The 27,066-nt window shown below is 61.0% G+C and overlaps 3 protein-coding genes across 7 annotated transcripts in view; 1 reads left to right on the top strand and 2 right to left on the bottom strand.

The window, feature by feature from the left end:
* Positions 1-85: 85 nt before the first annotated feature.
* Positions 86-20,674, top strand: PCSK7 (proprotein convertase subtilisin/kexin type 7). 3 transcript variants are annotated; one of them, XM_010574976.1, is made up of 16 exons: positions 86-632; positions 997-1,476; positions 1,961-2,095; positions 2,533-2,698; positions 4,669-4,759; positions 5,590-5,644; positions 7,458-7,596; positions 8,203-8,303; positions 13,301-13,468; positions 14,544-14,651; positions 15,569-15,671; positions 17,969-18,125; positions 18,281-18,375; positions 18,542-18,635; positions 18,987-19,104; positions 19,299-20,674. In XM_010574976.1, exons 2-16 carry the CDS (start codon positions 1,009-1,011, stop codon positions 19,707-19,709), a joined length of 2,409 nt encoding a protein of 802 aa, XP_010573278.1. In that variant the 5' UTR covers positions 86-632; positions 997-1,008; the 3' UTR covers positions 19,710-20,674. The 3 variants fall into 3 exon arrangements, with proteins under 3 accessions (XP_010573278.1, XP_010573277.1, XP_010573279.1); XM_010574975.1 differs by having other exon boundaries at positions 86-1,476; XM_010574977.1 differs by lacking the exon at positions 18,987-19,104 and having other exon boundaries at positions 88-1,476; positions 19,299-19,461.
* Positions 20,675-21,416: 742 nt separating this feature from the next.
* Positions 21,417-26,052, bottom strand: TAGLN (transgelin). 3 transcript variants are annotated; one of them, XM_010574973.1, is made up of 5 exons: positions 25,984-26,052; positions 22,605-22,804; positions 22,298-22,475; positions 22,114-22,216; positions 21,417-21,864 (listed from the first exon to the last, which is right to left on the bottom strand). In XM_010574973.1, the coding sequence occupies exons 2-5, from the start codon at positions 22,782-22,784 to the stop codon at positions 21,723-21,725; spliced, it is 603 nt and encodes a 200-aa protein (XP_010573275.1). In that variant the 5' UTR covers positions 22,785-22,804; positions 25,984-26,052; the 3' UTR covers positions 21,417-21,722. The 3 variants fall into 3 exon arrangements, with proteins under 3 accessions (XP_010573275.1, XP_010573276.1, XP_010573274.1); XM_010574974.1 differs by lacking the exon at positions 25,984-26,052 and adding an exon at positions 25,573-25,614; XM_010574972.1 differs by lacking the exon at positions 25,984-26,052 and having other exon boundaries at positions 22,605-23,470.
* SIDT2 (SID1 transmembrane family, member 2) overlaps positions 23,742-27,066 on the bottom strand; it is an 8,623-nt gene continuing 5,298 nt past the window's right edge. Inside the window, exons 21-26 of the mRNA XM_010575092.1 lie at positions 26,969-27,045; positions 26,812-26,858; positions 26,393-26,498; positions 26,176-26,286; positions 25,984-26,097; positions 23,742-25,899 (exon numbers count right to left, since the gene is read on the bottom strand). Of these exons, the coding sequence (XP_010573394.1) occupies positions 25,837-25,899; positions 25,984-26,097; positions 26,176-26,286; positions 26,393-26,498; positions 26,812-26,858; positions 26,969-27,045 (518 nt within the window). The 3' untranslated portion in view covers positions 23,742-25,836. The remainder of the gene's footprint in view (positions 25,900-25,983; positions 26,098-26,175; positions 26,287-26,392; positions 26,499-26,811; positions 26,859-26,968; positions 27,046-27,066) is intronic.

Below are 27,066 nucleotides of genomic sequence, written 5' to 3'. Positions count from 1 at the left end.
GCGGCGGGCACCTGGCCTGGCCCCGAGAGCTGGGAGGGGGTGGGGCGGGGAGAGGCCAGCCCCTCAGCGCTGCCTGGCAGCGTTTGGCCCGCCTGGACCGTCCCCGAGCTCGGGGCTCCGGGACTCGGGCTCCTGCCCGACGCCGAGGCGGCTACCCGGTGGAGCGGGGAGCTCGGGGCCTGCCCCGGGTGGCTGTAGGGCTCCGGTGGGTGCCGCTCCCAGAGTGTCAGGCAGCGACGGGCAGCTAAAGCCCTTCTTTTAGGGAGAGAAACCTGGATCCCGGTGTCCAAGGCAGAGTACAGCCGGTGAGCTGTATCAGTGGCTTAGAAACCGACCGAGATGGGGTCCGTCGCCACCGGCAAACTGCTGGGGGGCTGCGGAGCTCCAGGCAGCGCAAGGCCACATCCCTGGGTGTGGGAAACAGAGCGGGATTTCCCCCGACTGCGTGCGGGGCTGTGGCTTGTGGAACGGGGGGGTTGAACCGGGGCTCCGTGCTGATGTCGACCCATGCCAGGTGAAAGCAGGTTCCTCTGGCCACGGCACAGGTGAGAAACTGGTCCGGTAGGCCTCCCCCAGAAGAGGAACTGGCTCGTGGCAACGGGTGCCTTGCGGAGTGTGGCGTTCCTAGCGAGGTTTGTTTCTGTGCTGGGCCGCGGTGAGAGAAGGAAGCGGCCCCTCTTCTGCCAGTTGGCAGCAGGCTCTGCTCTGGCCTGGGACTGCCACCCTGGCAGGCAGGGCAGCACTTGGAACCAATCCCTGCCCTGCCTGGGTCTAGCTTCCCGGTGCTGCGCCGCTGGGAAGGAGCCACCTTGGCTGGGGTTTCCCTGGAAGGGGATCTCTGCTATGCCTGGGGCAGGAGGGGGTTGGTGGCAAGCCCAGGTGCCAACATTGCCCACCAGGAGCTGTGGGGCTCCGTGGGACTTTCAGGTGAGGCCGTGGCCACCCCACTGTGGGGCAGGAGAGGTTCTCACCCATTTTGTTTTCTGCTGTTTGCAGCCCGCCTGTCTGATGCCGCATTGGAAGTGGAGGGTGCCGCTATGGAGCGCCGGGATGGAGGCCACGCTCTGTATCCACACGTGCCTTTGGCTGAGCACTGCCTGGATCCCCCTGGCATCGTCAGACAGACTGGCCTGTGGTGGGGACCGCGCTCCCAGCACTGAAGCCCGGCATGTCAAGTTGACCTGGGCTGTCAGCTTGGACGCGCCTGAGGAGGAGCTGGAGCAGCAGGCAGAGGAGCTGGCCCGGACCGCGGGGCTGGTGAACATGGGCCGCGTCGGGGAGCTCAAGGGCCATTACCTCTTCACCTACCAGCCTGACGGCCGCGCAGCAAGCGAACCTGAAGCAATAAGGAGGTCGGTGGACACTTTGTTTGCACAGCATGACAGCGTGCGGTGGCACTCGGAACAGAAGCTTCTGAAACGTTCCAAACGCAGTCTGCACTTTAACGATCCCAAATACCCCCAGCAGTGGCATCTGGTGAGTGGTTTTCTGGCTCCCGTTGTGCCAGCAGGCTTGGGCCCTTTGTCTGGCTGCAAGCGAGCTGTCATGTGGCAGGCAAAACAGTGGCTTTCTGTCCTTGTGGTGAGGAGGAAGCATGCCGAGAGTGCTCACTGCAATAATGGGAGGAGGTGGCTCCCACAGCTGGCCCCGCACCGGTGGTGCTGGGGTGGGCAGAGGGGTTTCAGCCGGAGCACACTGTGCGGTCAGCAGGCTGGAGCGCGGCATCGGCCCTGTGGTACTGGGCACTCCACTTTGTGGCTCGAGCAACTTTTGCTCACTGTCTGTCTAAAACAAATCTTCCCTGACCATCCTGCGACTCCTCCCTGCGCTCCCAGCCCGACCCCAGCCCCAGCCCCGCACGTCGTAGCCAGCATGCCCAAAAGGTCTGGGAGCCCCTTTCCTTGGAGCTGACCCTCTGCTTTGCTTTTTCTCTCCCCTCATTGTCCTTTCTGGTGCTTAGAACAACCGCAAGAGCCCCGGGAAGGACATCAACGTCACGGGCGTCTGGGAGCGGAACGTGACGGGGCGCGGTGTGACGGTGGTGGTGGTGGATGACGGTGTGGAGCACACCATCAAAGACATAGAGCCAAATTATGTGAGTGCCAGCTCCACGGTGGGAGGGTGCAAGGGCAGGCTGGAAGTTGGGCAAGGTGAGAGTGCTCGGTTGCTGGCAGACCTGTGCTGTCAGCCTGGGCTTGGCCAGGGTGGGAAGAGCTGATGGCAAACCTTTCCTTGGGAGATTTTGCACCTGAGTTGCAGGCTTACTGACCTTTGTGCTACCTGTGGGAGGTGGCTGCTTAGAAGTGAGAGCTGGCCACCCTCTGACCCACAGCAGTTGCTAAAGCTGCTGCTCTTCGTCCCCTTCCCGTAGCAGCAGATAGCAGTGTTTTGCTGCAGCCCTGTGTGGAAGCAGTCTCTAAGTTCCTGTGGCTTCCAGGCTGTGTTTCAGCCCGTGCAGCGTGCTCTCAAGTTCTGCTTTTCCCAAAGGGAGGAGAGCAGAGCCCTGGGTCGTGACTGCAGGTCTGTTTTCAGAGCCCAGAAGGCAGCTATGACTTGAACTCCAACGATCCTGACCCTATGCCTCACCCTGATGAGGAAAACGGCAACCACCATGGGACCCGCTGCGCCGGGGAGATTGCTGCCGTGCCAAACAACAGCTTCTGCACGGTGGGGGTTGCCTATGGGAGCCGCATTGCAGGTACGCACGCATGCCACGGCATCCCAATGGGCCGCGCTCGTGCCCAGCTTGTCTTATCTCCAATTCTGTGGGGCCTGGGCATGGCTCCATGGGAGGGATGGCTTGGCCGAAGCAGCTCTGACTCAGCTAGTGCCTTGCTCAGGCTGGTCGCTCTGTCAGAGGGAGGAACCAGTGTCTGTCTGAGCTCCTCTCCAGGGGAGCCAGTTCCTGGCAGAGCGGGATGGGTGTGTGCTGGGGCAGCTTTTCCCAAGTACTCCCAGCATGCCATCTGCCCAGCCACAGAGCTTTTGGCAGATGCACATCCATACCGCATGGCCAAAGCCAGGCAAACGTGTGATGACATGCAGCGCATTGGGAGGCCCTGAGGAAGCAAATGTTTGCCAATCCCCCGTGCTCCCTCAGCCCTTGGTCTCGGCTCTGCCTTGTGCGGACAGACAGGTGGCAAAGGTCTGGCTGCGCGTCTCTCCTCTTCAAAGCCAGGGAGTGTGCCACTGTGGCCTCAGCTGTCTCCGGCACTCTTGCGCCCCTTCACGGGGTGGGGGGAGAGGTGAGGTCTCTGTGCCAGGCGGGATGCATCTCTGGCAGAACAGAGGATGATGCTGCTGTGCTGCAGCCTGGGACGTGATTCTCTCCGTACCCGGCAGATGGTGCCACGTTTCCTGGCTGTGACAGCGGGCTGGGCAGTGGGTGGGCCCTGTGGTGCCAGGAGGGTGCTGGGGGGCCGGGAGCTTGCCCAAGGGCACTGTAGGTGGCTCTGCACCCCTGCCCTGCGCTCAGCTCCCTCCCTACCTTACCCCGATGGGGCGCTCCCTGAGCAGCCACCCTGATCATGGTACAGGAGGGTCCCCAGGCTCCAGCCAGCCTAGAAGGCTGCAGGCAGATGCTGCTGATGGAGCCCAGCTGGCAGAAGGAAAGATGAGCTCACAGTTTTAACTGCAGCGTAGGGAATAGGGAGGGTTTAAGGCCGCATCGCTCAGGTGGGACCTGGCACTTCTTTGGGCTTCAGCTCTCCAAAGCTGTGCCTGGCCTTGCAGGGTGAGTGCAGTGGGGCAGCCTTGAGTTCTGTTGGGGGGCAGGGGGACTGCCCTGGCAGCATGAAACTGCTGGAGCCAGCGTGATGCCAGCCGGGGCAGGGAGAGCCAGGGTGAGCCAGCACATCTCTAGCTGGGCTGCTCTGCTCCTCCATGGGGACAGCTCAGATGGGACAGTAAAAAGCCGCCTGTAGTGTGTCAAGCAAGAGCTGAGAAGGGTGGGTGGTTGTACTGTTTATAAATAGGCTTAATTGAGATGCATGTCTGCTTTCCATTTGTAACATCCTTTGCCAGGCTAAACTGTGATGCGGAATGGTAATTATCAGTGGTTTGGGTCACTGAAAACTCAGCACTGAGCCTTCATTGGCTTTGTTGGAGCAGCGGCCTTGCCCTCCTGGTCTGAGCACAGTCGTTGGGGTGTCCTGCGACTCTTGAGCCCTTCCCTCAGCAGGCAAGCGTGCCGTCCATCCCAAAGCGATGGCTGGTTGGTTGGCAACTTGGAAGGAGAAGCAATCACTCCAGGCAGGGACTAGCCCTGAAAAGCAATGGGATAGTTGAGGGTGGGATGTGAGGAAGCCCCTGTGGAGCAGCGCTCTGGGTAGGGGGGCGCAAGGGTGCATGGGAGCGAGCACAGCTGGTGTTTGGTTGTGCTGTCACCATCACCAGCTCGGTTCTGGCAGTGCGACTGGAGAACTCGCTTGGCAGAAAAGCCATGCTCAGCAGAGGATGTGGAGCTGCACGTGAGGGTGCACCTACAATCCCTCACACACATCTGGCTCCTGTGGACTGATCTGCAGGGCTACAGCTCCAGGAGATCTGGTTCTGTCAGGCTGGGAAGGCGAGTGTCCCCAGCGTGAACCTGCCAAGGCATTTATTTGCACTGTTTATACAGCTTACCTGGATCCACTTCGGTCACGTTCGTTGTCCTTTGTCCTGCAGGAATCCGAGTGCTGGATGGGCCCCTCACCGATAGCATGGAGGCCATTGCCTTCAACAAGCACTATCAGATCAACGACATCTACAGCTGCAGGTGAGCCCCAAGGGGACCCTGAGCCGGGCCCTGCCAACACCCAGCGAAAGGCTATGGGCCCCACTCTGCCTGGGGAGGGGGTCACAGATTGTGGCTGAACGCTCACGCCAGCTCCTCTCCTCCTGTGGCTCCAGCTAGCCTTCAGGGACCGAAACCAGTACCGCTGGTCCTGTGGGTCCTGTGAGCATGCCTGGCAGGCAGGCAGCCGGGCTGTGAGGTGGCGGGTCTGTCCCACAGTGGGAACACCCTGCCTGTCCCCCCCGGGCTTGGCACCCACCCATGCCCTGCTGTCAGGCTATCTCAGGGGCTCTGTGCAGCTGTGCCTTGAGGGGGTCTGCAGCCAGGTATGTAAGGTGCTGCTCTTTGTTACTGCTGTTAAGAGTAACAGTGGTATTGCTGTTACTGGAGAGCTGGCCTGGGCTGTGTACGGTACCTACAGTTGCGAGGCTGCCTTCCGAGCGCTGCTCCAGCATCTCCTTCAGGCTGGCTGAGCTGGAGGGGCACTATGCCCCCCGCTGTGGTCAGGGAGCCCCGGCTGAGCTGTGTGATGGGGACTGGAATGTGTGAGAAGCTGGTTGTTCAATAAAAAAATCAAACATTTTATCCACTGGAATCTGACCCAGGGGCACAGTGCAAACACAAGAGCGATATCCCAGCAGCAAGGGGCCAGCCTGCCAGATGGGAAAGTACAGTGCCCTCTGATCCCAGTCATGGTGCTGAGAGTAGCTGGGGGGCTGCTCGTAGCTCACTGTGGTGGCAAACTGTAATGGGAGGAAGAGTTGCTGTCTGCGACTCCTGGGGCGGTCTCTTCATGGTGTCTCTGTTTGCAGCTGGGGTCCAGATGACGATGGGAAAACTGTGGATGGCCCCCATCAACTGGGAAAGGTAAAAAACAGTCCCAGCAGCACGGGTCACCCCTGGGCTGGCCCTCCGGTGCTTGTGGTTTCTCACCTGCCTTGACAGGCAAGGAGGGATGTTGCTGTGGCGCAGCACACGTTTGTTTGCTTCCCTCGCTGCCAGCAGAGGTGTTGCATGTTACTGTGTGGTGGGGAGAGGTGACATTGCTGTGGGAGGGCAGCATTCTGGCAGTAGGAGATGAGCTTTCCAAGGGGAGGCTGGTTCCAGCAGGAAGATGCTCTTTCGCAACCCGTGGTATTCTTCTGACAACTTTTGCAACCCAAGGGACGCTCTCCGCTTGGGGCACTGAGCACTCCCAGTGCTAAGGGTGGTTCTCAAGGCAGGGAGCATGCCTTCAAACGCTAGTAGTAAATAAGGGGCGGGGGCAATGGCTGCATTCGCTCTCAGTGGGACCGCAGTGGGGGGAAGTGTCAGAGCGGAAGCTGCTCCTTCCTGGGCCGTTAAAGTATTCTTGTGGCACCTGTGCCACAGAGCCACTGCAAAATGCAGCCAGCCTGCCCGCGCCTGGCTCCTGCTGCCCAGGTGCGGCGGTGAGGGGTTGCTGAGGAGGCCCTAAAACCAGCACTGCATTGCTCCTGGGATGTGGTTCTGCTTGATTACTCTTTTGTTCAGCAGCCTTTAGCTGTATTTTTCTAACCACAAGATAGGAGTTACTGTGCTCTTCAGCACAACGCTGACAGCTGAGCTATCAGTTCGCAATGACAAATGATTTCCAGTTCTGCAAGTTAATTTATTCTCTTCCTGCATGCAGAGACAGCTGTAACAAGCACTGGGGCACAGAGTACAAGCAAAGCCCACTTTACCGCAGCAGGGTGTCTGGAGGGCGTTCTGGCCAATGCAGTATGGGCCTTTACCTGCCAAAGGGCGGGCAGAGGAGGAGGGTTGGTTTCCAGTGGGACTGCTTTCTTGCTTGTCCATCAGAGGCATATCCTTTTTCTAGGCAGGAATGACTTCTGTGCAAGGTTTCGGTCTGGAAATGTGCTTCACAAGTGGGGCTGGTGTAGTTGTGTTTCTCAGCAAAGGCAAAACCCAGGCATATGTGGGAGCTGGAGCCTCGCAAAAGGGCAGCAGCCCCGTGTGGGTAGTCTCTGTCGGCAGGAAAGCCTTGATGCTCTGGAAAAGCCAGCTCCGGAGTGAGCCCTGCTGAAGTAGGGTGGGCTCGGGCTGCTATGTTTCCTCTGGAGTTCGAATGCTGGTCAGTCTTTGTGCTGTGATTGCCTGGAAGGTTGCTTTTTCTTTGTTTATTTTTAACACAGAATCCACTTAAAATCATAGTAAGCTGTAGATCGGCCGTTCCCAGAGGTTGGCCGCATCGCTGCCTTTGTAACACACTCATTCTGGAATCTCAGCGTCTGGTTAGGGCTCTAACAGACACAACTCCCTGACGCTGCTAGCCGGGTGAAATACGATCCGGAGGGGTTGTGGCTGGCCCTGCTATCACCCCAAGTACTTGGCAGGGCTGGCTGGTGAAATCTCAGAGCGTGTGGACTTTGGTTGCTGGATGGGGATGCCGGAACACAGCTTTCCAGCACGTCCTGTGCCTGCGAGCAGTCTGCAGGGCAAATGCTTCCCCAGCTCGGGAGAGGCGCACGTGTCCGTCTGCGCTGGGTTTAGCAGCGAGGTGTGCTGCGAGGTCCGGGAGAGCCCCGCACCCCCACGGTTCGCAGCCACGTGTGCCAGACATGGCTGCTGGCAGAAACCCTCCGGGGTCAGTGGGGAAGAGCCCGGGAAGGGCCTGCCTGCCTACATGCCCTGACCAGTGATGGTTCCTTCTCTACAGGCCGCCCTGCAGCATGGCGTGATAGCGGGTCGCAGGGGCTTTGGGAGCATTTTTGTCGTGGCCAGTGGCAATGGCGGGCAACACAGTGACAACTGCAACTATGACGGTTACGCCAACTCCATCTACACTGTCACAATAGGTGAGTGCATGCATCTTCTGTCTTGTTCCTTCCCAGCGTGGAAAGATGAGATCATCCCAAAAGCACAAAACCTGCCCAGCTGGAAGCTGGCTGGATAGGGGGAATCCATGGGAAACTGTCTGTCCTCTGGGAATGAAAGTGGCAGCGTGTAGAGGTGTTCTGGGCTTCAGCCCTCAAGCCTGCAGTTTTCTTGTGACGTACAGAGCAAGAGAAGGCCAAAGAAATTTCTGCCTGCGTTCAGGCCTCCATCACTGGGGCTCTGACAGACACACTGCCGCGTTGAGGGAGTGACCTGAAAGGCAGCATTCCCATCATTGTGTGTTGGAAAAGAGATGTCTAATCTGCTTTCTAGACAGCAGAAGCTACGTGAGGGCTAGAAGATCTGTGCAATACTAAGCACAGTGAAAGGTCATTTGTTGTGGCTGCCTTTCCTGTAGATCTTCCAGCCATGAAAAATACAGGCTTGTCTCTGGTTTCCCAGCCCAGCTCCCAGCCTGTGAAAAAGCATGGTTAGCAGGAGAGGTTCTCAGGGGCTGGTCACCTTGCAATTTGAGCAGTTAAAGTGAAACAGGCTTCATATGGTTGATGCCTTTTGCTTTTTCCCAGGTGCAGTGGACGAGACGGGCTCCATGCCGTTCTATGCCGAGGAGTGTGCCTCCATGCTAGCGGTGACCTTCAGTGGCGGGGACAAGATGATGAGGAGCATTGTGAGTACCACGCAAGGCACATGTCTTGCCCCCGTGCTCTGCTGGCCGCACTTGGCCGCGGGGCTGGAACAGCCCAGTGCAGGGAAGGGACGAAGATCCATCCCTTCCGATTGCTACGCATCTGCCTTAGGCCGGTAGTTGGGTTCCTCTGTGAGGCAGGGAATGAACGTGTTTTTTATCTAGGTCCTACATAAGCAGTGCTCTGAGAGGGAGGTTCGTATTTCTAATTGTTCCCCGTGTCGTCACTGTCTGTCAGCCTGCAACTTGCAGTGTGGTGACCCTCTCTCCGCACAGGTGTTGGCGGGTACACCACATTCCTGGCCCCAAACGCAGATCCTGTGTGTGTCATGTTTGTCGCCTCAAGTGCAGGCAGGATGTCAGACCTAAAGGGACAGTGACTGTGCTCCCTTATCTCCCTGCTCTGCACTGCTGGGAACTGCAGGCAGACACCTTCTGGGATGGGGGCCGCTTGGGTGACCCCTAAGAAATTCCTCTGCACTGTGTCCCTGGGAATGTCATCCGGGGAGCCATCAGAAGACAAGCTTTATCCCAACTGCACGTGTGCCCGCTTTGCACAGCGAGGAGGGAGCCTGGAGTGAGACTCCCATGCTGCTGCGAACTTTCCTGAAGAGAAAGGGGCAGGGGCAGCTGCGGCTCAGTTCGGCGGGGGCTGCGGCACCCCCTGTCCAGCCAGCCCCACCTTGCTTCTGCTCCGAAGGGATGCGGGAGCATGGACGAGCATGGAGGGCTGGGAGCAGCATCAGGCTCTTTAAGCTACTTGGCCCCAGTTCCTTCTGCGTTCTGGCACGTGTGCCTCTCCCAGCTGAATTTTTCAGAATATTTTTATCAGCTTTTCCTTTTTTTGCCAAAAAATGACTTCTTGTCAACAAAATGTCCTTTTTGCCCAAGCCAAGTGCCCGGGCCTGTTTTCCCCAGCCCCAGGCCTGACCCAGCATGTTCCACCCTCAGTGCTGGTGCACTTGGGGAGCTAGTCAGGCTAACCAGCCCGTATGGCTGTGACCTGTTCCTGTCCTGCAGTGCCAGCAGGGACTGCAGAGCCCAGGCCACCCTGGGGCAGCTTGGAGTAAATGTCACTGGCTCCCAGGCCCAACTGTTAGGGTTGTCCCTGGCTGGGCAGGCACCGGGAGGGTCTCCTGTTGACACAGGCAGTTCCCAAAGGCACTTTTCTGGAAAAGCTGATGAGGCAGCAAAGACCTAGTGCAAGATCAGCACCAGCAGTGTGTGCTGGGGGGTCTCAGGGCACCTGACGAACGAGGGACGGTGCCCAGGGTGTTCTGCGAGCAGGGACGTGCAGCTGTGGCTCTGTGCCTGCCAGAGAGGAGCTGAATCCAGGCTCGCCAAACAGGCTTCCCCGCGTGCTGGGCAGACCGGGGGAACAGGGAGAGCCTGGGTTCCTCAGCCACCTGGTTGGGACTCAACAAGCTCCTTTTGCAGTCCAGAGCCAGGGCAGGAACCCATGCCTAACTAGAGCACGGCGTGATCTACCGGGAGCAATGACTCGGCTCGTGCAGCAGGGAAATTAAAATCCAGAATGGAGCTCATTTTTCCTTTCAGAAATAACGTCAGCTGTCCCGGGCTGGTTTGGAAACTACTGACGCTAGGAAGAAAGAGAATGGCAGCCCAGCAAGGGCTCTGCTGTGTTTTCATCAGGGGTTACAGAGTTTGGGGTTTATGTCCATCTTCCCCCAAGCCTGCTACAGGTGAGAGTGCTTCAGAGATCTCTCGAACGGCCCTTCATTTCGAATACTGGCCTTACAGGACACTGATGCAGGAGCTGGTATTCCATCGGGGAGCCAGGACGAGATGCTGTGCATAGCCTAGGCATGGCATGTGGCAGAGAGCTGTCCTCTTTCTTTGCAGTACCGCAATCGCTCCTTCAGCAAGCCGGTGCCATGTTAAAACTTACACGCCCCTTTCTCTGGAGGATAGTCTCCTCCTAAGTGCCCTTTAACTGTGCTTCAGTGATCTCAGAGTTAACTTCTCTGCAGCCATCTGCTAGGTTTTTTTCTTCTACCAGACTATAAACTTTGTGTGGTTTCCTTAATGGGAAGAATTTATTACGGCTTCTGGCACTAGCTGCATTTTCTACTGAACGTTTATGCTGCTAAGGGTGTTCTTTGTAGGACGTGCAGTGTCCAAGTGCAAGCTGGAGTTGTTAACAGCTGGCAGAACGTTACGCAGTCAAGCACAGAAGGCAACAAAACCTACAGCTTTTGGCAGTGCTAGCTGTCTCCCCATGGGGAGCACAGGGAGACATTTGGTTTGCAGTGAGGTGGCATCATTTGGGGACCTCCCGATGCCTCCTTAGGGGCTCTGTGTGCTCTGCACAGTCCCGTATGATCCCTCTGCAGAGGCCCGCTTGTGCTGGAGTGATGCTGTGGTCAGCAGTGAAGACGAGGAAGGTGCCAAACTGTAATTGCCCTGAGTTTCCCCCAAAGTTGCCTAGTTCAGGCCCAGTTCCTCTCTCTCTTGGAAGGAAACTAACTATGTTCATTGCTTCGCAACTGGGATGCGTTGTCCCTGAAGCAAGGGTCTCCTAGGACTCTTATGGTGAGCCTGAGGTCCTGATGAGTAGCGGCTGTCTCAAGCAGCAGCAGCTCATTCGAATTGGTATTTTGGTCCTAAGGCAGCACAGCTCTGTACACGTGTCCAGAGTCCCCTGGAGAACATTCACGGTGTTCGAGTTGGAGGGGAGCATGCCTCTCCCTGAACTGGTGCTGGTTTTCACGCGCAGGGAGCAGAGGTGTCACCTCCAAAGGCCCCAGGGATGTTGACTGAAATCGGAGGCTTCTTGCAAGAGCTGGTCCAGCCTCTGTAGCTGAGCTGGCTGCGAGCAGGGGTGAGGGGAGCAGTGCCTGTGTGGGACCTTCCTGTGCCTTGGCTATTGCTCCTGCAGGCCAGAGCAACCATCTGTGGTCCAGAGCAGTGTAAAGCTACCGTTCCCTATCCTTAGCTAAACACTGTGCAAACAGTGGCTGCAAAGGTGCTTTCCTGCCCTTACCCTGGGGAGAAGCTGCCTGAGCCACTCTGCTCAGCCCTACACTGGACTGTTTGCATCCCAGTTCCCAGCACAGGGCCATATCTCTCGACTGGGGAACTGTGGCATTGTCCTTTCCACCTTGCACTGGTTTTTGCTGGGTACCCACGTCCTGGCCAGGAATCGTCTGGGAAAGGTTTCCACGCTTTTCAGCAGCTAATCCCTCACCCTCTCCCCCTGCTGCTGCCCTGCTCTTGTTGTTCTGGTCTTGGCTGAGGGAGGATGATGGGATCTCTGGCTGCCCCTCCTGTCTCCCAGCCTGATCTCAGCAACCACAGAGAGAAAGAAAGCTCATGTGCTGCAAATTCCTCCCTCCTGTCTGGGGGGAGGCTGCCTGTCAGGAAGAGGCAGCTGGGGTACAGACAGATTAGATGTGGCTCATGCAGGCAGGGGGTTAAGGGCCACCACCCCGTGTCTTTGCTCTGGAGGGGGAATCCTTGGGCATCCAGAGAGCTCAGGGCTGGGTTGGACGGGGCTTTGAGGAGCCTGGGCTAGTGGAAGGTGTCTCTGCCCATGGCAGGGGGGTTGGAACTAGATGATCTTTAAGGTCCCTTCCAACCCAAACCATTTTACGATTCTATAACTTTCTCATTTTGTCTGAAAGCCTTGTACAGAGGGGGTCAGGCTGTGGGTGCTGGCCTTGGCATGCTGTATTGGGACTGGGTGCTGCCCCAGCTCACCTTTCCCTGCCTGTGTTTCTGTGCGGTCGCACGGAGGCAGGAGGAGGTGTCCCTGGGCGAGGGACCATGAACACTCAGCCGCAGTCCCTCCTTTTCCTTCTGACATAGCACATCTCTTCAGAAGGGGCATGAAGGTGCTGTGTGAGTCTCTGTGGTGCCCTTTAAAGGCTGCTGCGTGCCCCGGCACAGTGCAGAGAAGGCCAGCTCTTCGGCTGAACAGTGCACGTACCAGTGCTCTCCCCTGCCGGGGCTGTCATGCTCTGATTCCTGCTCTATGCCAAACCTTGCACCCCTCTCCCTGCTCAAAGGCTTTCCCATCTGCTCACCTGGGGTGGACCGTGTTCAGACAGACACGCATGGCTGGGCTGGCTGCCTGGTAGAGCGGGGAAAGGCACTGCTGGCCCTACAAAGCACCCTTGTAATTGCCGTAGCAGCAGTGCAGCAGGGGCTGTGTTATCTCCTCTCTCCCCCAGGATGGTCAGCTCAGCTCGGCCAAAGGCCTCCTGAGGTGGAGAAGGTTTTCACTGTCCTCAGCAGATAATAATTGGGTGACCCAGAGGGCCCTTGGCGTGGGAGGAGAGTGCCAGCTGGGGGGACCCAGACTGCTGGGGAGGAGAGCTGCTGACTCCATTTTTTCTCCCCTCTCGCTCCCAGTTTTCCAAGCCTCCCCTTCATGTGTCCAGCCAGCCTGGGGGGCATCTTTTCCTCCTCATCGGGCTTGTGGTAGAGCAGCAGCAATTACGTGAGCGTTGCTGACAGAAACGCACCAGCAGTAGATCAGCACTCGCAGGGCTGTCAAGAAAACGCACCAGCTTGTCCGCTACCCTGCACACTGTTGGGGTGCTCATGCAGTAAATGAGGACCCCGGCCTCCATGCAGGGTGCCTGGGCTGCCCTCGCTCACAAGCTCTCCACCATCTGCCTTGCTCTCTGCCAGGAGCGCGTCTGCTGGCCCTTTTTCTCCCTGTTGTGTTCGAGCATTGCTCATTTCTTAGCTGTATCCAGGATGACGGGGGGGAGCCTCAGAGCCCCCATCTCCCATGCCCTTTGCATAGTGTGGGGGGCACGCTATCCTGTGTCCCCAGGGCTTTTGCTGGCAGTTGTGTCACAGGCTAAGCATGCGCTGCTGGTGGAGCTGGCGTGGCGAGGGCACAGCTTGGGGCCGGGACTGCATGCTCGGTTGCTCGAGTACCAATCCCAGCCACCCCAGCATGGCAAACAGTGGCCTGACAGGAAGTATCACTTCTCTTTTCTCGGAAGGTGACAACAGACTGGGATTTGCAGAAGGGCACGGGCTGCACGGAGGGCCACACGGGGACGTCAGCTGCCGCCCCTCTTGCAGCCGGGATGATTGCGTTGATGCTGCAGGTGCGGCCATGTCTCACCTGGCGAGACGTCCAGCACATCATTGTCTTCACTGCCACCAAGGTGAGTGGCCCTTCCTCTCTCCCTCCCTCTGTCCTGCAGCTGCCCTTCAGGGATGCTGCAGGATGGCTGAGGTCCTGCTGTGCACATCTTTGTTTATGTCTGCCTGCCCCTCTATAAATCTCTCAGTTGTCTGGCTCCCAGCAAAGGGATTGCGTTTTCCCCTCGCCCCTTGTTCCATCCAGGAATGTGGCTGAGGCATTTTCCTCTGTCATGATAATAAATGAGGTATCTGCTCCAGGAACGCCTCCATCTGCCAGCATACAGGTCTTCCAGGGGCTCGCCATGCCTTGCCCGCAGGCACCGGGATGGTGTGTGTGCATGCAGTGTGGCTGGCCCAGCTGGAGGGCCGGCACGCATCTCTGCAGTGCCACCCCGCCGTCTGTGCAGTGGGAAAGCGAGGAGCTCTGCCTCTGGCCTTTCCTCGGGCTCTTCAGAGAGTCGGGCTCTTGGAAACAAACATAACACCGAGCTTGGCAGCAAACACAGCCCTTCCTTGCTCTCAGCCTCGACTCCAATGCAGCTTCACTGCAGAGTGGGAACTGACTGGAGCTGCCCGATTCGGCTTAGGGACAGGGCTTCTTTCACACCCCTCTGGGGAGCGGGGGTCCATGTCCAGCTAATGCCATACTCACTTTGGCACGGGGCTATGTTTACCATAGCTGGCAGCCAGCATTGCTGGAGCACTACAACCTGATAAATGATGGGACCCAGATCTGTCCTGGCCCAGCTCTTGTTGATTTAAAGGACTTGCTTCCTTCTCCCCAAGGCTTCTGCCATCCCACAGGCTGGGGCTTGGGCGGCAGAGAGCAGCTGGGATGTTTCAGAGCAGAGGCATTTGTGCCCTTTTGTGCTGCTTGATTTCCTTTCTGAGGAGCTGGGAAGCCTGTTTGTCCTGGGACTTGTTTCAAACAAAGGTCAACCTGTTTCTTTCTAATAAGGCCATGTGGGTTTGCTTCCCCACTGCTGTGGGATGTTTCTGACCCTCCTTCCCTTCAGGCCTGGTTCCCTTTCCTCTGGGTTTGCCAGGCTGCTGGTGTCCCCCAAGGTAACGGGAGTGCCCTGCATTTCTTTTCAGTACGAGGATCGCCACGCGAAGTGGGACATCAACCAGGCCGGCTTCAGCCATAGCCATCAGCATGGCTTTGGCTTGCTGAATGCCTGGAGGCTGGTGAACGCTGCCAAGGTAATTCCCCTCCCTGTCCCAGGTGTGCCCCATGGGCAGGTGGAGCCAACACAGCCTGGTGGCGGGGGCAGGTCCTGTACTGGCAACGCCGTAGGGTGACCCTTGTTGCCGTTCAGGGCCAGCGCTTTGGCCGTCATCCTGCCGGCCCTCGCTATAAGGCTGCTTTTGGTATGAAGTAATGAGACTTTCGGCAATGCCTGAAACCTGCCCCCAAGCTGCTGCTCTCTCAGCACTATATATAGCCATGGGCAAGAGCCCTCACTGGTGGGAGACGACAGCTCTGATTCATGGCTTGGGGAGTTCCGTCAGCAGCCCCAGCACCTTCCTCCCTATGCAATGGGCTCCAGGGAGGGCGTCATGCCCCATCTCTTCCTCCCTGTGCCTCCAGTTGCATGGAGACCAGGGCACATCCGTTTGGCACATGGTCCTCAGTTGTGCGTAGAGCACCGTGCAGCTGTGCTGGGTCACTGCTGGTTGCCAGCAATGCCCCCTGTTTTGCAGGGACTTTCAGGCTGCTCTTTTCCTGCAGGCCTTTGGGTTCTGCTACATTTTGTGCCCCACTGTGCCTGGGGTTGAAACAGAATGGCTTCAAGTAACGCTCAAAGCTGCTCAGGTGGTGGCAGAGATGAAGCCAGAGCTGGGCAGTCCGGAGTCTCGATCGGCCCCTCTAGCCTGCAGGCAGTCGCTTTCCTTCTGCTCCTAGGTGTGTGTGGGGGCACTCCTGTCCAGCCCTGTGGCACTCATTTGCTGCAGCCTGGGTTCACATGCCCCGGAGCAGCGTCAGGAGAGGCCCCTTGGCCTCACACAGTAGGTGTGCTACTGACAGGAGCAGCTTGCAACAGTGGTGGGAGATGGAGAGATGGATGCGCAGGGAGGGTGCAACCTCGTGCTGAATCCTCTTGCCTTTCCCCTGACAGATCTGGGAGTCCGTCCCATACCTTGCCTCATATGTGAGCCCTGCACTGAAGGAGGGCAGGAGCATCCCGTTACTCCCACAGGAGCTGGAGGTCACCTGGAATGGTAAGAGCAGGTGTGCCACGTGAGAGCATGTGCTTGTACACACCAAGGCCAGGGAGGCAGCCTGCTCCTGCTGGCATGGGGCACAGCTGGGCATGCGGACAGCCTGGCAGGGCAAGCCCTGGGCTGCTTGAGGCCACGAAGGGGTTAAGTGTTGGGCTGCCTGGGCTTTTTCCTCTCTCTTCTCTTCCTGTTGCTCTCCCTCCCCCAGGGGATCTGTGTCAGTCGATGTGGTCCCCTCCCCATAACTCCATCCCCTAGACTGATGTTTTTGAGGAGCCAGACAGGCATTAGCGAGCATGGCCAGGCTGGGCAGCAGCCAGACCTGCTCCTCTGGCTTTGACCATTTTAGGTAATGCTCCAGCTCCCGACTTGGCCAGCCTCTGTCCACATAAACAAGGCACTGCTCCGGCTGCTACCAGTGGGAAGGAGAGCTCGGCCCCAAGCCCTTCCTGGCCCTCTCAGCAGGGCCCAGTTCTCTGGCTGGGCACTGCTTCTTGCACCGGCCCCCTCCCTGTCGCACGGGGAATGCTGTCCCAGGGGGCCTGGCCCTGCACCCCTCGCTGCCCCAGCTGCAGCCTCTGCAGAGGTGCTGGGGGTTGGCAGTGCTCGGAGGCTGTTCCCCAGGACAGAGGACCCCTGGAAAGAATCTGGAGCTCGGCAGGTGGGCACCCCCCTTGCAGGTGGTCCTGTCCCTCCCCTCTTTGGTGCAGACTGAGGAGAAGCTGGGCAGGTGCTGGGCACATGCTCTCCCTCTCTCCTGTCCCTGCCTGGCTGGGCTGGGCTGGCTCTGCAGCACGCTGCTCCCTTGCAGGTACCAGCACTGCAGAGCCCCAGAGAGGCAGAGGGGTGACATCAGGCTGGCAGCGGGGTTAGCTCCGCTCTGCCTCTGAGCAGAGAGTTGGAGGTGAAGCAGCTCCTTCTGCCCTAAAAGGAGTTGTGAGCTGAAAGCCAGGCAGCAAGCAGAGTTTGGAAGAGGCAAAAAAGAGGCGCTCTGGAGAAGTATGTGCAGAGGAATGTGTGGCAGAGGAATGTGTGGCTGGGGGGCACTCCTGTCCCCCAGGTAACACAGGCGGATGCCGAGTTAACCCTTTCCCAGGGTGGCCCTGGGGTGCTGGGCCGGCCCGCCGCCACACGCAGGCTGCCTGGTCCTGGGCTGCGCCTGCCTCCCTTCTTAGAAGAGGCTGGGGAGCACCCACCTGCCGCTTGGCCAGGGCTGCCAGGAGGAGACCGAGCCACGGCCTGAAATCCGCTCTGAAGAGGGCCAGGGTTTCCTGCACTATAATTAGCAGTGCTGGGGCTGGGACCGTCTGTGGAGCTGCGAATGGTTTGAGATAGGATCTGGGAGCCTGGACACCAGGCTTCTCATCCCAGTCCTCTTTCCAAACCTGGCCCCTGTGTAACTGGGTTCAGAGCAGCCTCTGGGGCTGCCAAAAGCTGCCACAAATCCAGGGCGGGGAGAATTTGATGAAGGACCAGGTATTATTTCATTGCAGTGGCCAAAGCGCTCTGGGTGGGCTCCTGAACCCACAAGCCGTGAGTCAGGGCTGGGGGAGAGTTGGATGTCAGGGAGCCTGCGGGGCAGTGGCACATGCTGTGTAGGCAGCAGCTGGGCCCCGCTTGTGAAATGAGGATTTGGTTGCAGGCGAGAGGCTGCCAGTAAACGACAGGGCAGGGAGTCATGCCTGGGCCTCATCCTTGTGAGCAGAGGAAAGCGTGGGTTCCTATCGCCTTCCTGCTCGTCTTCCTGCTCTGGGACGTGCTGGGAGGTGCCCGGGAGGCAGCTTTCCCACTGCTGCACAGTTGCCTTCCACCCCTCCTTCCTCACCGCCTACTCCTCACCCCTTTCTCAGCCTCCTTTCCATCCTGTCTGGTCCCAGCTGAACTCAGGCAGGCAGGGGACAAAGGGCACAGCTGCGGGCAGAGGACAGCCACTACCGGGTGCCTCTTGCACCTCTGGTCCATGTCAAGCAGCCCAAGCACAACGTGGCGTGCCCGGGAGGGAGCGTGCCAGGACACCTTTCCCTGTGTTAGCCAGGGAGGTGCATGGGTGGCTCCGCTTGGACAGACAAGGAGGCTCCTCACAGAGCGTGGAGCAGGGCCAGGCTGCCGAGCGCAGCGTGGCTTCGTTGGCAGAGCCTCCCTACGTGGGGTGTGGCTGCCCTGGGTCCTGCTTCTTGCTGCGTGGGCACAGACACAGGGGGGCAGCCGGGAGGAGGCAGGGACAAGCGCGTGTGTCCTCTTGAGCACAGCTCCATCCCGGCCACCAGCCTCAGCAAACCCTGCCTTCCCTTTCCCAGTCACCACCGCTGACCTGGAGCTCTCTGGCATGAGAACCCTGGAGCACGTGGCAGTCACCGTCACCATAACCCACCCCCGCCGCGGCAACCTGGAGATCAGGCTCTTCTGCCCCAGCGGCATGATGTCCCTGATAGGGACCACCAGGAGCATGGACTCGTAAGCACCGAGGGGGTCAGGGTGTGGAGGCTCCCGCTGCAGGGCAGGACACCCAGCCCAGCTGGCCCCGAGCAGGAGAGCCAGGGCTCATGTCCAGCCTTGCGGCTCAGGCAATGTTAGCCTCTCACGGGTTGTTTCTCCTCACCCTTTGGCAGGGACCCCAATGGCTTTGCTGACTGGACCTTCTCCACGGTCCGGTGTTGGGGCGAGGAAGCACAGGGCACGTACAGACTGGTCATCAGGGACATCGGTGAGTCCTGCCCTCCAGGGGTCCTTCATGGGGCGGTGGCAGCAGCTCTGTGCTGTGGCCTGAGAAGCTACCAGCTCAGCACCTGGGCGGCCGCAGGTTAGCTCTGTGCAGTGCCACCCGGCCAGGTGGGAGAGTTCCCTGCTGGACCAACCTGTTTCTTCCCCAGGAGATGAGAGCCTAAGGCCTGGGACCTTGAAGCAGTGGCAGCTGACCCTGTACGGCTCCTCCTGGTCCCCAGCAGAGATGAAGGAACGGCAGAGGTAGGACACCACAAGCCCATCTCGATGGGAAGACAGGAGATGGAGGGCTAAGGGATGTGATCGAAAGTCTCTGAGCAGGTCCTGCTTGGCTGGAGCAGCGTTGCTGCGAGGCACGTGGCAGGGCGAGGCTGCAGCACAGTTGCTGGTCCCTGGCCCAGGGCCCTGGGGCTGCCCACAGTGCACTTCACAGGGGAGCTGTGGGCTGTAGGAGAGAGCTCTGTTGGCCGTATCTGACCCAGGAGGGCAACCCTCAGCAGTGGAAGAGGCTCTCCGGACCCTTTGTGGGCATTTGGGCCCCTCCCTAGAGCAGCCCTGCCTTTGGGACCCTCATGGGGTGCCTCTGTCCCCCAGGCTGCTGGAGGAAGCCATGAGTGGGCAGTACCTGAGCAGCGACTTCTCCCTGCCCTGCCCTCCGGGGCTGGAGATCCCCGAGGAGCAGCACTACACAATCACAGCCAACACCCTCAAGGTGAGCCTGCCTGCGGGCCAGGGAGACTGCCGGCTGGAGCCAAAAGGGGAGACCCCGTCCTCTGCAGGAGGGACTGGAGGAGTGGGAACCTGCCTCTCTGATCCTCCTGGCGCTGTGCCCTCTCTGCTGGGCAACGGGGCAGGGCTCCAGGGTGGTTGAGAGCTTTGTTTCTTAAAGGGTTTCCTCCTCTGCAGACCCTCCTGCTGTTGGGCTGCTTTGCCGTGTTCTGGACTTTCTACTACATGCTGGAGGTTTGCCTGACCAGGAACAATGTGGGGCTTGACCTGACCTGCAATGGCTCTACCACCTGCAAATGGTACCAGCAGGGAGGGAAGCACAGAGCCCTGGAGAGCGGCCTGGAGATGGAGTCTGTGCCACTCTACCAGGAGAAGGACATCGAGGATGTCGAGATGGAGTGTGAGCACCCAGAGCCTGCCCGGGAGGGTGAGGGGGACGAGGGATCCTGGACCCCCACCCACCCCAGACTTCCCAGCAGCAGCAGAGCCGCCAGCTTTCACGAGGCGGCCGCCGCTGGAGCGGGGTACCTTGGCCGGGAGGCAACAGCCGAGCTCCTCTCAGAGGACAGGGAGCGCCAGACGTGCTAGCTGGGGCTGGGGGTTCAGGCTGCATCCCTCCCTCTCGCTACGTCCTAACCAAGCATGGGCAGCAGCGACTTCCTGAGCCACCAGGGACGCTTGCCCTTGTGTCCTGCAGAAGGTGGTGTTGGAAGTGGCTCAGAAACAAGGAGTAAGAGTGCTGGCAGTGGAAGGGGAGCTTCCCTTTCCCTCGCTCTGGAAAACAAAGCAAGCCTTAAACCCACACTGAACGGAGCCTGCCCTGCAGTGACACTTGGGGCTTCCCTTTGTGCGTGGAGCAAGGCCTCATGAAGACGCCTCCTGGGTGCGTGGTGGCCATGGCGGGGCTCTGCACAGAGCCCTGTGCCCGCCACGGCCCCCACAGCCTTGCAGCATGAGGAAGAACTGTTGCTTTCTCCCTCATTTCTGCAGAGTGAGCCTGGAAAACGTGGCAGGGCCCCTGGCAGCCACCTCTGCAGGCAGGGACCCCACAACACTGTCATTCGCCTGCCCTGCTGGGCTAGCAGCTGGCCAGTACCGACCAGTTACGCCCAGCTTCAAAGCGGGGAGCCATTTTGCCAATCTCCGACCCACGCTTGCTCCCTGTCCCCTGTGCTCTGATCCACCACCTTCTCCTCCTCTCCCGCCAGCACACGAGCAGCCCTGCGGTCGGGGAGTCAGAAGGCAGTGGGGCTTTCTTGACCACCCTGCTCAGGACGGGCAGGACGGGGCTGTCCCTGCTGCGGTGGGCGCAAAAGGTGGCAACTCAAGCTTGCCACAGGTATCGTGGCAGCATGAGCTCACTGCAGTCGCTTCCCTGGGTCTGCCTCCCCACCGCTTGCTGAGGCCTTGGTCGGTGCCCAGGAGGGATGAGGCCATGGGTGATGCCGGGTTTGGGCCAGGCAGAGGAGGTTGAGTTGCTCTGGCAGCGGCTCATCTGCGAGCAGGGTTGGCTTGTTTGTGTGTCCTTGGGTTCCTTGGTTTATTTTTTTAAAGCTGGGGTTTGTTTTTTAATCGGCAAAGCCCTTTTGTGTAGCTTTCCAAATAAAGTCTTAAAAAGCCTCCTCTCCCCCCTCCGTCACTCCTCTGCCCTCCCAGCACTTTCTTGTTGTGGAAACGTGAGTCACCCCCTGCACCTCCCAGCCCCGGGGCCTGGGGGGATGCAGTGCCAGGGTGCTGGGTCCGCTCGTGGCCCCTCGCAGCCCTCCATGCCTTCCTCCCTGGCAGTCAGGATAACCGGGGCTGCTCCAGGCCAGGGGAGAGCAGTTGGAAGGAGCTAGGAGGAAGGTGGGTGCTGTGGCTCGGGTGGGAGAGGGCAGAGCCACCCCGCAGAGCTGTCTGAACCAGGCAGGGAGAGCCCAATCCCCAGCTCTGGTTTGCCCAGGTTGGGAGCTGGAAGCAGGAGCAGACGCGGCCCAGGCGACCTGAGCAGCTTTTACGGAGGGTGGCTTTGGCTTTCCTGGCACCACCGGCCCAGGGACGACGGGGCAGGCGGGAGGAAACCTTGTCAGGCCGCACTAGATGAATAACCTTTTAATTTTGACAAAAAAAACAAAGTACAAAACCGAGGCCAATTTTCTTTCTCCCCATTCGCAAGGATCTCTGCGGCGGTGGCGCGGGGCTCGTGTGGGGCTGTGGGCAGGCGGGGTGGCTTCCCACCCGCCATCCCGGGGAGGGCAGCAGAACACCCACAGGTGCCGGCGAGCGCAGCAGGGACAGGACCGGCTGGCAGCAGGGGCTCACGGGGGTGCAGCAGGAGCGTGCGAAGCCGGAGGGGAGAGGCTGCCCGGGGCACAGCTGCCCTGAGGTCCCCGAGGCCGGGTGCATCGCTGCGGCTGGGCATGTGCTGCTGTTGGTTGCGCTGAAGGGTCATTTGGGCTGGCTGGCGTTTTCTTGTCAATAAATACCAATTGGTGAGGGGCGGTGGCGGCCACCGGTGCTCGGGTGGCTGTGATGCGCTGAGCCGAGGGGAGTGAAGATGGAGGTCCTGGCTGGGGCTGCTCTCCCGGCAGCGGGAGGGCTGGGGGCGGTGAGGGGGGCTGCTTAGCTGATGATCTGCCGGGGCCGGCCATAGCTCATCCCCGCCTGTGATGCCCCCTTGTTGCTCCCCATCTGTAAGCCGATGACGTTCTTGCCCTCCTTCAGCTGGCTCTCGGTGAACTCCCGCTTGTGCTCCTGCGCTTTCCTGCGGGGTGTAGGGAAAGACCATGCAGCACCCACCCCCCTCCCTGGGGCGGCTGGATCCTTGTCCCCGGGGCGCCCAGCAGCCCCCACTGCCCAGGGGTGGCCCAGCCACCCCCCACTTCCCAGCTGAAAGCTTGGCATCCTGCGTCCATGTGCTCCGGGGTGCTGTGGGGTGGTGGAAAGAGCCCGCTCCAGGCAGCCATGGGGCAGGGGGGGTCCCCACGCCCGGGACCACGTTCCACTCACTTACTTCATGAACCAGTTGGGGTCCCCGTGGTAGTGCCCATCGTTCTTGGTGACCGCCAGGCTTCCCAGGGCCATCAGTGTCCTCTGCACTGCTGCCATGTCCTTGGCTGCCGAGGGACGGAGAGGCATGAGGATAGGCATGGTGCAGCAGCCCCAGCCCCCACAACCCCGGCTGCCCCCCCCCACACCTTCAAAGAGGTCGACAGTCTGGAACACGTCCGTCTTGACCACGCCATAGTCCTCGGCCGCCTTGAGGAACTGGGCGATCTGCTCCATCTGCTTGAAGACCATGGTGGGGGGGGTGTCGGGGATCTTGACAGGCTTGGAGCCATCAGGGTAGAGGCTGTTTACCAGCCTGCTAAGGACCTGCCGGCAGAGGAGAGGCTGGGCTTGCTGCGCTGCACATGCTGCCAGCTGCGGAGCTCCCCATCGCCCCCCCAGCCGCCCAGCCCTGGAGCCAGCGGGCATAGTGGGTGCCCGGGCTTCCCCACTTACGATGCCGTTCTTCAGCCAGACCTGGAAGCCCAGGCGGCCCCGCTCGGGGCGACCCACCGCCGCCCCGCACTGCGCCACGATCCACTCCACCAGCCGGTCCTCCAGCTCGTCATCATACTTCTTCTCGATCTTGGACTGGACATCCCTGCTCATGCCATATGCCGGGCCCTTGTTCGCCATGTCTGCGGCGGCTGGGAGACCTGGCGGCGGGATGGGGACTGTCAGGCTGCGGAGATGCTGTCCCCCTGCGTAGGGACCCTGCGGCCACCCCAGCACCCTGTTGCATCCACCTCCCACCTTGGTGCAGCAGGGACGTGCCCTCCTCCTGGCTCTTCCCTTGCCACGCAACAGCCCTTCAGCTCCATCCGGGCGCATTTGGAGGTGAGTGCATGGCCGTGACCACCCCCCAGCCTGCCCGGACAGACGGTTCCCATCCCGGCAGAGGTGCCTTGTCCCTGCTCCCTGGCTCAGGCTGCGCAGGAGAGCAGCCTCATCCCCGTCCCCTGCCTGCTCAGCCACCCGCTGGCTCTTGGTCGGCATGAACGTCCCTGGCACGGCTGTGCCTTCCAGCTGGAGCAGCCATGCTGCCCCCACGGGGGCTGCAGAGCAGAGGGGTCCAGGTGGCAGGGTGACAGCGGCAGGGCTGGGTGGCCATGGCACAGCACAGTGGCCATGGCATGGCGGGGTGGCCACGCCATGCCTGTGGTGCCATGGGGTGGCCTCGGCACGGCGGGTCCTGGTGCCGGGGAGGACCGCAGGCGAAGCAGGACTGTGGCGGGAGCCGTGCCTGTGCCCTTGTAAGGGCATGCTGCAGGCAGAGATGGCAGGTAGCTGGCTGCGGGTAGGGATACTAGGGAGGATGCCAGGAGGGAGAGGCGCCGGGAGCCGGCAGCCGAGCCCTGGGTGGAGCTGGCCTCACACCTCCCCGCACAGCTCCCTGCTTGGCATTAAGCCACCAAGTGCAGGGGCTGCGCCCTCAAGGAGCCGTGTGCCCGGTCCCTGAGTCCACAGTCATCCCCGGGCTGGCTCGCCCCGACCTCTGGGGCAGATGCGCCTGGATTCTGCAGGTTGGGCTCCGAGACCTGGCACAGCTCGGTGCAGTGGAGGACACTGCCCCCGCTTGCTGCCAGCAATGCAGAGGCACCCCACGGGTGACACAGAGGTACCCCACATGCCTCGCAGGCAGCCTGTGCCCATCTCCCATCCCCGCCGAGGCACAGGGCAGAAAGGGGTCAGCAGGGGCTGGAGCCTCAGCACTGCCCTGAGCCCCACATGGCCGCTCCGGCCACCGCAGGGGCTGAGCCCAGCTGACCCGCAGCCGCGCAGCCCTAACAGCAACACAGTCCTGAGGAGCAGGAGCAGCCCAGAACCCCGGGCAGTGTCCCCAGCCCAAGCCTCAGCTTCCCCTCCTGGGGAGCCCGACCCGCGTCCGGAGAGCAGTGTTGCAATCCAAGGAGCAACATCCCCATCCAGGGAGCGGAATCCCAATCCCGGGGAGCGGCATCCCAATCGGAGGAGCAGAATCCCCATCCGGGGAGCAGGCTGGCAGTCCCGGGAGCAGCATCGCCATCCCAGGCACAGGGTCCCCATCCTGGGGAGCAACAGATCCATGCCAGGGGCTGGCGTCCCCACCCTGGGCACCCTCCCCACTGTCCCCCCCGCCCCAGCAGGACTTACAAGCAGCTGCTCACGGAGGCGAGGGGTGATGCTCTGCGTGGGAGCCAGCACACTGCACAGTTAGGAGGCTGACCGTGTGCTAAAAGGCCGGCGCTGGGACAGTGATGTCAGCGCGGTCTGGGGGCCAGGCCCCCCCGCCCTCCCTCCTGGGGCACGCCAGCCTCGTAGCGCACAGTGACTCCGGCCCAGGCACCATATTTGGGGAAAGACTCCGAAAATCAGTGACTCAGGCCCATGCCCAAGCATTCCCCGCGTGCCTCCACCCCAGCGGGTTTGGGGGCAGGGAGGGAACGGGGCCGGGGGGCTGATGGAGTAAGTCCTTTTATAGCCAAGCGCTCGCTTGGCTGCGGCAGCCGTCGAGGGTTTCTGCCCTGACTTCATGGCTGATTTCCCCGTGTGCTCACTGCCGGGGAGCTGGGGCAGCCGAGCGGGGCTTCCTGGGCGGCCCCCGCAACCCACAGCGTGCCCTGGTCAGGGCAGAGCAGCGAGGCTGCGGGCATCCCGCAAGCACAGCATCATGCCTGGGCATCCCGTGGGCATCCCCCGGATTCCCTCTGCCCCAGCCGGGCACGGCCTGCTCGCATGGGCCAGGGCACAGTGAGGCGTGCAGCAGCCCTGGCACCGGGCTGGGATGCCAAGGGGAGCCCCAGCACCCTCACTGCCCGTGAATCGGGACCTCCCTGCGCACCCCTAACCCCCCCCCACCCCGAGGCTGCCAGCCTTGCTGCTCTGGCACCACGGCACCCCCCACAGCATAGGGGGTCTGCGGGGCAGGAGGGCGGCAGCAGCCCTGCCCAGCCCCTGTGCCATCTTCCCTCTCCCCAAGCCCTGGTGGAAAGGAGAAGCCACCGCCGCAGCAAAGCGTGGCTGACATCCAGTGGCAGGCCGGCAGGGCAGAGCCCGCTGCCCCCCCCGGGGACCCCCACTGCCCCCCGGGCTCCCACTGCCCAGGCAGGAGGCGGCAGGCACTGGCAAAGTGCAGACACTTTAATGCGAGTCCCTTCCCAGCAGACCCACGCGTGGCGAGCAGGTGGCAGCCTTGGAGGGGAGCGGTGACAGGGGGCACCCAGTGGCCACCCCACCCTCTGGGGATGCTGAGGGAGACGTGAGCAGGGCCTCCCCAGCCACTGCGCCGGACACACCCCCCCTCCCCACCTCCCACCCATACGACTCAGGCACTGAAGAGAGACCCCCCCACCCGCGTGCCTGGGGGGGGCCACGGGGCTGCTAGCATAGCACTCGCCCCGGCCCCACTGCGCCGGGGTGCACGGACCCAGAGCAGCAGCAGCACCTTTTCCAGTGTCACTCGCCACCGAAGACAAGGTGCCCTGGCGGACCCCCCAGTCCCCCTTCCGGCTACGACAAGCCCGTGGACGGGCATGCAACACCGGTGGGGGGGGACACCCGGCCGACGGGAAGGAGGCACGTCGGGATCCCAGGACTGCGCGGGGAGGGGGACGGAGTGGCTGGCGGGACCCGCAGCACGGGCATCCCTCCCCGGGGGCTGCGGCCAGGCATTTGGCACGGGGCCGGGGCAGCGGGCGGCTGCGGGCCCCTAGAAGACATAGATCTTGTCCCGCTGGACGCAGTCCAGGTCATCGTCCAGCGTCAGCAGCACCTGCAGAGCAAGGGAAGCGTGGCAGCAGTGAGCCGGGGTGGCCGCGGGCAGCGGGCAGCCGTGCCAGCGGCAGCCAGCACCTACCAGGAAAGAGCCGAACATGGCAATGGAGGAGAGGAAGTGCCAAATGTCATGGTCGTCAAAGAAGTCAAGCAGGATGCAGTTGCGGTTGTGCTCCCGGGACTCGGCCGGCGTTTTCTGTCAGGAACAGGGCCAGCTGTCACCGCACTGGCCTGTGGCCACCCTGGCTCACCACCGCACCACCCTCCCACTTACCTGCCAGGTGCTGAGCCCCTGGAAGAAGAAGAAGAGGGCGAAGCCCCAGACCACTGAGGTGCCAACGATGCAGAGCAAGGGGATGAGCTTGATGCGCTCGCCGCTGCGGAGCTGCAGGAGAGGCCCGGGTCGATGTGCAGGCAGGATCTGGCAGGGGTGCCCGTCCCTGCCCAGCCCTCCCCACCGGGCAGGCAGCTCCTGCGCAGCCAGCTTGTACCTTCATGATGATGTAGAAGGCGAAGTAGAGGAGAAGGTTGCAGATGCCGATGGCCAGCAGGTAGGAAGCAAAGTCATTGGGGCGGACGATGAGGCCGTAGGCAGCACTGGGGAGGCAGGAGCAGGCAACGGGGTCGGCGTAGGCTAGGGGCGTCCCCCCTGGGTCATGCCCATGCGCCCCGCCATCCCCAAGGCACGCCGGCAGCCCCTGGGAGCTCGGGCAGTGCGTGGGGACACTGGGCTGCCGCAGCTACAGAGAAGAGCTGCTGCGCTCAGCTCACAGCTGTCACGAGCTGGCTGTCCTCAGCCCAGCTGCAGCTGGGGGGGGCCGTGCTGCGGGAGCAGCAGCAGGGACGGGGAGCGCTGGGCCGGGAGGAGCAGCGTGGGGTCTGGCGTGTGCCCAGCGCCGCACTTACTTACAGTGACCAGTTGACGATGTTTCCCATCACCAAGAGCACCATTCGATCCTGCAAAAGGTGAGGGGGGGCTGTGAGGTGTGGGCGGGGGGAGCACTGCCAGGCCAGGTCTCCGCTGAGCCGGGGACCCCGGTGCCACGAGCCGTGGTGCCAGCACTCACCACGTACATGGGCCCGCTGCACTGCCGGACGCAGTCCGTGTACAGCACGTGCAAGATCCTACGCAGGATGCCCGAGTCTGAGGGGAGAGGAGAGGTCG

This window comes from Haliaeetus leucocephalus, unplaced genomic scaffold (genome assembly GCF_000737465.1).
Source record: "Haliaeetus leucocephalus isolate CR32 unplaced genomic scaffold, Haliaeetus_leucocephalus-4.0 Scaffold450, whole genome shotgun sequence".
NCBI lineage: Eukaryota > Metazoa > Chordata > Aves > Accipitriformes > Accipitridae > Haliaeetus > Haliaeetus leucocephalus.
Note: the sequence above shows the minus strand (reverse complement) of the source record. Positions and strands in the feature narration are given on the sequence as shown.

Coding starts and splice junctions, on each gene's coding strand:
- PCSK7 (XM_010574975.1), top strand. CDS start 844: ATGCCTGGGGCAGGAGGGGGTTGGTGGCAAGCCCAGGTGCCAACATTG. Junction 2,699..4,668: donor CTATGGGAGCCGCATTGCAG/GTACGCACGCAT, acceptor TTTGTCCTGCAG/GAATCCGAGTGCTGGATGGG. Junction 15,672..17,968: donor GCTGGAGGTCACCTGGAATG/GTAAGAGCAGGT, acceptor TCCCTTTCCCAG/TCACCACCGCTGACCTGGAG.
- TAGLN (XM_010574972.1), bottom strand. CDS start 23,411: ATGCCCTTACAAGGGCACAGGCACGGCTCCCGCCACAGTCCTGCTTCG. Junction 22,476..22,604: donor TCTGGCTGAAGAACGGCATC/GTAAGTGGGGAA, acceptor CTCTGCCGGCAG/GTCCTTAGCAGGCTGGTAAA. Junction 21,865..22,113: donor GACCCCAACTGGTTCATGAA/GTAAGTGAGTGG, acceptor TACACCCCGCAG/GAAAGCGCAGGAGCACAAGC.